This window comes from Sturnira hondurensis, unplaced genomic scaffold, assembly GCF_014824575.4.
Source record: "Sturnira hondurensis isolate 20B ecotype Veracruz unplaced genomic scaffold, ASM1482457v3 Scaffold0014615, whole genome shotgun sequence".
Classification (NCBI taxonomy): domain Eukaryota; kingdom Metazoa; phylum Chordata; class Mammalia; order Chiroptera; family Phyllostomidae; genus Sturnira; species Sturnira hondurensis.
In genome coordinates, this window is record NW_028087246.1 from 240,713 (window position 1) to 246,731 (window position 6,019).

The 6,019-nt window shown below is 48.4% G+C and overlaps 1 protein-coding gene across 4 annotated transcripts in view; it reads right to left on the reverse strand.

Moving 5' to 3' along the window:
• Positions 1-5,677, reverse strand: part of ATG16L1 (autophagy related 16 like 1) — a 35,660-nt gene extending 29,983 nt beyond the window's left edge. For all 4 annotated transcript variants that reach the window (XM_037063487.1, XM_037063486.1, XM_037063485.1 and 1 more), the window contains exons 1-2: positions 5,393-5,677; positions 2,180-2,273 (exon numbers count right to left, since the gene is read on the reverse strand). In XM_037063487.1, coding sequence (XP_036919382.1) covers positions 2,180-2,273; positions 5,393-5,507 — 209 coding nt within the window. In that variant the 5' untranslated portion in view covers positions 5,508-5,677. The remainder of the gene's footprint in view (positions 1-2,179; positions 2,274-5,392) is intronic.
• Between the last annotated feature and the right edge of the window lie 342 nt (positions 5,678-6,019).

Consider the following 6,019-nt stretch of genomic DNA (forward strand, 5'->3'; position numbering starts at 1 on the left):
CCAAGATTGCTTTATCCAGCAAAACTTTCATTTAGAATGGAAGGACAGATAAAGTGCTTCTCAGATAAGGTCAAGTTCAAGGAGTTCATCATCACCAAGCCCTTATTATATGAAATGCTAAAGGGACTTATATAAGAAAAAGAAGATGAAAAATATTAACAGTGAAAGGACAGCAAACACACAGCTATTAACAACCACACCTAAAACAAAAGCAAACCAAGAGGACAGCTAGATCAGGAGTGGAACCATAGAAATGAAGAACACATGGAGGGTTAGAAATAGGGGGGTGGGAGGGGGAGAACGGGGGAGAAGGCACAGAAAATAGCATAGATGGTAGGTAGAAAATAGATAGGGGGGAGGGCGAGAATAGTGGGGGAAATATAGAATCCAAAGAACTTGAGACACGTGGTTATAAACTAAGGGGGGGAGAATGGTGGGGGAGGGAGGGTGCAGGTGGAGGGGATTGAAGGGGGGGAATAGAACAACTGTAATGGTATAATCAATAAAATATATTTAAAAAAAAAGAAAATAATAGGAGAGACCTGATTATGAACACAAGTCTGTGGGGGAAGGAAGGTGCTCCAATGGAATTCTCACCCCTGTGATATTCATTAAAAAGAACTGTTTTACATTAACTTACAGAACCTTTCTAACCAAATGAGTTTAGTTTGACTGACAGATAAATACAGGAATATAATCACCAAGAGTCTAACCTGGTAGAAATAAATTGTTCTGAGTTTTCCACTGATTGATTCAGATGAAGGGTCACACGGCATCCTCTACTCCTAAGACTGACTGGACACTGAAGCAGGTATTCTGCATATGACAGAGAGCCCCCCAGGGCCCAGCCGGGCACACTCTGCTGTAGTTACCAGCAAGCATGGAACCGGGGCCCTCTGTTCATCCTCCCCATTCTGGGACATCAGGAAACCCGCGGGCCCGCCCTCCAAGCAAACACGGGGTGGGGGGGTGCGGCGGGGGGCAGACAGTTAGTTCCATGGCCCACTCAGCCTCAGGAGTAAAGACACTGAGCCACGGCTAACATTTCTGGGTTTTTTTAAAGCCCCAAATTACTGCCAACCTTGTTCTAAAAATGCTACATATGAAAATAAGAATGAAATTTTAGAGCAATACCGGGTACTGTTTCCATACAAACCATCTAGTTTAATGCACAAACACGAACGCATGGAAAAGGAAGACAGGAGACTCTAGAATGATTCCACTTATACTTTGATGAAGAATGGCTTCCAGGTTTTTGGATGATGACCCTCAAACGACTGACCAAACGACCCTTGGAAACACATCAACCCCCCCCTGGTGAACACACATGCACATATTTAACGAGACAATACTCATCTTCCTATAAAAACGCAGACCTTTTTCCTAATCCTTCTTCAAAAGAACAAGGGTTTGTTGCAACCAGCTATTTAATTTCACAATCTACTAAAACATGTTGAAAAACACTGAACTAAAAAGGATCAAATAGACCTGTTTTGTACAGAAAGCCACTATGGCAATCCTCTGTTAACAAGATCTATGTAAATCTGCTCAAGAATGCTTGCCTGACCATTTAGAAACTGTGACCCCGCTGGCTGGAGAGAAACTGCCTAGATGACCCGCCTCCAGCAATTCCTCTAGATGACAGCATCTTACTAACGCTAGCCCTTTAAGGGCCAGGGTAGGTCCCTACCTTAAAAAAAATTGTTTTATATACTGTACTTTGCCATGTATAATGTGCACCCACGATTTCAGCCCAAAATTTCAGGGAAAAAAGTATCTTTTGTTTAAATTTTCTAATTCAAATTTTTACTTTACATTTACGTACTGGTTTTTTGTATTATCATATTCCGGAGTATTTTTTTGCATATGGATATCACTACTGCTTTCTAGAGTTGTAGTTTTTGCACACAAGCATAAATAAAAGAATTAAAAACATTTATATAGATACAGAATTTGTACTACCCATGCACAGTACACATCCTTATTTTCCCCTAAAGCTTTGGGCGAAAAGCGTGCATCATTCGGCACCTGGCTTCCAAAGTTCTCGTCTGAAAGGAGCTGAGGAAAAGCAGCACAGGAGCAGTACTGGTTTGCTTCGGAATCAGAGAGGTGACAACTGAACTGACACTAACTTCAACTCCGGAGGACACGCAGGTGACACAGGACAGTTTCAAAATACCTTATTTCATGCCTGTTCGGTATGTCCGGCTTTTCTGCTTGTAGCTTCTGAGCCAGCACCGAATGAAGATCTGACTTTTCCAACAACTTGTTATCTACCAAGAAAAAAGGAGGAGGGGGAGATGGAAAATCAGGTTATTTATTATAACTTCAAACACATTTTTTTTACTAATGTCTTATCAAGATTTGGACAAAAAGAAACTCCAGAGGCCCAGGCAGGTCTCACTAAGTACCGTACTTTGCCACCAATTACACCAATTACCCAAAATCCAGGAACAAACACTCTTCAGCAAGGGCAGCCCAGCCAAAGGAACCTCTGCAAACAATCCTGCAATAACGCTCCCCCTCACAAAGGCGACCTACTCCCAGTTACCTGTTTCTACCCCGGGAGTGGAAAATAACACACCGACACACAAGGGAAGGACGAAACGCTGCTGCGCACCGCTCAGTAATGCAGGAGAACTTGACCTTAGTACTACACTTGGGCAATTGGATTTTCAGATCAGGGCACTGGGGATACAGACAAGAATGAGAGCTCGAGTGTCCTGGGGTGGGTGTGGGGGCAGCCAAGCATAAAAAGGAGGAGAAAAGTGACGCTTTACTCGTTTCCTCCAATGGTGTCACAGAGGAAGATGACGGTCCGGGAGGGAGGACCAGCAGCACTGTCTGAGAGGTGGCTGAAAATGATGGCTGGAGCCAGTGCAAGAAAGGGTGGGATGAGAAATTCAGACCTTTCTTAAGTGGCAATGGTGAAGGGTCAGTGACAGGAACAGGTATTAGCAGGAGGTCAAAGATTACCCTGAGGTCCCTTGCCCAGGCAGCCGGGTGGAAGATGCTGCTGTGGCAGGGAGCACCTGAGTGGAGAGCTCAAGGGAGAAAACTAGTTCTCTTCCTGTATGTCACAAATGTGGCAGGGGCCAGGGATAGAAATGACACGCAGTTAGGAATGCCAGGCACCCAGGGGACCGGCAAGATCAGATGGGGGGCGGGGTACACCGACGAGAACAAGAAAAGTGGCCATGGGAAACTCGAAGAAGAGCTACATTTGATGGGGGACGTCACAAACCCTACAAGTCAGAGATTGTAACTGCTCAAAACCCAAAATCAGTAGGGCTTGTGCTAGTGACTGTTCACAAAGGAAGAGCTTCTTTCTTCTCTTAAAGAGTCTTGAGTTGCACTGCTCCCTTACATCTGAAAATGGAGTTCCTGGGCAGAAAGGAAAACTCTCCTCACCCACGTTAATTTAATGAACCAGCTCAGCAGAACAGGGACGTGCTTCCCACCCAGGGTGTTCACCAGCGTCCAAGACCTTCCACAGGTTATACCAGAGCCGGGCGCCCTGTGATCACATCACGTCTTTCAAAAGGGAGGCAGGTATTCAGGAGGCATCCTTCCTCAAAGTTCTCCTCACTACAGAGAAGGATGAAGGGGGCAGGACCACGCCGCCTGTCCCCCAGCTTTTCATCTTTCTCTTCAGGCTCAGGGGCAGGGCTTGGACAGGAGACCCAGGGCTGATGGACAGTGAGGACTGACAGGGAAGGCTGGACCGGGGAGTGTCGGCAGTCCTTGCTCCCCTGCCCCTCCCAGCCCTTCAGGAATACCCAGCTCTTCAAAGGTGCATTCCCTCCCCAGGACTGACCTCTCCTGATCTTTTACGTCCTCGCACCCCACCAAGATGTCTATTTTAAAGTGAAGAAGAACTTCGCATTGTGCCGACATGATTACAGGCACCTTCCATTTACAGGCTATTATGCACATGGCTTCCGAAGCACACTCACAGCCCTGATTTTATGAAGCAGGAAGAGCAAGCTTCACCCCCATTTTATAGATGCAATAGCAAACCAGACTCGGAAAGCCCAGTGGAAAAAATGGTCAGTAAGGGGTGGAGTCAGATCTCCAACTCATTTTGACTTTCAATATGTACGAGCTTTTAAAGAACATTCAGTAACCACCTGACGGCTTGAATTTACTTAACCAGAGAAGGAATCACATTCGATTAAGAGGGCTGTCTGTGATTCTGGTAACAAATGGCATCCGTCAGGGGGCTGCCATCTCTCTTCCTTCCTGTCTTTTTTAAGAAGACAGGCTCAGGGAGAAAGGGCCACTTCTTAGGGGACCCAATGAGAAAAGCAAACGCAAGTTAGAAGCCATCAAATTGTATTCAAATCCAGGCCCCACCATTCATCCACAGGACTGCCACCCCAGAGAGACGTCTCAAGGGTAAAAAGGACAATGGGGCCTGCTTCACAAAATTTTCAGGAAGATTAAGTAAAACAGTACCTGCCAAATGTTCGCCACAGTACTCAAAGGTAAGAATTACTTGCAGAGCATTAAAAAAACATATTGATGCCATGTCCTACCCCTCTGTACTGTTGTTTAGTTGGTCTGGGGTGTGGCCTGAACTTTTGTAATTTTTAAAAGCTCCCCAGGTGATGCTAATGTACAGGTGGGTTTGGGAACTGGCACAATCAGAATTCAATAAAGGGCAACTACTATTACTTTGAACCTCATCAAGCAACAGAGCGGGAGTGACATCTCAGGCTGACCTCAAGGGCTGGATAAAACCATAGGACAGAAGAGTGCCCATTTCTCACCCCAAATGCATCACCAGTTAAGGTAAAATTGGGGAAAGGGGGAGCCAGGAAACGCCCATTAAAACGCCTCCAAGGGTACAAACGTTTTCGTGCTCAAACTGCAGCGGGGGCAGAAGAAAACCACCTCTTTCATATGGAAGTTTTCACTAACAGTAAGCGCTATGATGTCCCAACTTTAACGTATGTGAAGGCTCGAAATGTGCAGTAGTCACAGAATACCAAAGAGGAATAAGGGCAAGACGCGTGCAGAATCAAAGGCCAAACATTTCATGATTTCATGATTTCATGACACTCAGAAGACGATGTTAACTGCGCGAGTTAATGCGAGTCGGCGTCCGTGGCTGGAGCCTGCCTATTTAAGGGCACGAGCACTGTGCGAGCTGCTGGGATTTCCAAACACAAGCGTGAACCGTGCCCATCTAGGAAGAAAACACAACTCAGTAAGGGAAACCCTACACGGTCACACCCAAGAGTAACGTGAAAGAAAGAGAACGCTTTATTCTAAACAAAAGGTTCGGGGCTCTGAGTGGCGCGCGGCGACCGCCGATGCCCACTGGCGCCCCACGTGCCTCTGTAGGGCCTGTCTACCCGCCCGCTCCCGGGGCCCGCCCGCCGCTCACACTGCAGGATGATCTCTTCGAATGCCTGCCTCTGCAGCCGGTCCCGGCGCCTCAGCTCCTCCGAAATGTGGCGCTTCCAGGGAGGGAAGTCGGCGGCGCGGAGGGCCGACGACATGGTGCACGCTGCCCCGTGCCTCAGCGCCGCCGGTCCGAGCGGGGGCTGGCAGCTGCGGCCCGCAGCATGAGTCGACCAAGGGGCGCGGGAAGGCGGGCAGCCGCACCGCTCACCTACAGCAGCAGGCCGCCCCCACCGCCATCCGGCACCATCTTCCGGCTGCTGTCGGAAATGGTTTGGGCCAGGGCCGGAAGACCCGCCTCCTCCCCGACGTCTTACACGACACGCACGCACGTGGTCGGCGCCGGCGCAGGGCGCTGGTTAATGATCCCCACCAGCGGCCAGAAGCGCTGCGGGAACAGAGTCGGCCGCTGGGAGGCGTTGAGGCTTCACGGTGGCTCAGCGGTGGTGGGAAAGGAGGCAGGAAAGAGGCCGCATCCGCCTGCCTGCCTACGTTTCCTTTGCTTCTTGACCGCGTTTTACATTTTGTTTCTTGGTCTGCCTCCCTGTGCTTCATCTCCTTAGTTTATGAGCAGAAGTGGGGACTATTCCCCAAATAGTAGCTGCGTGAC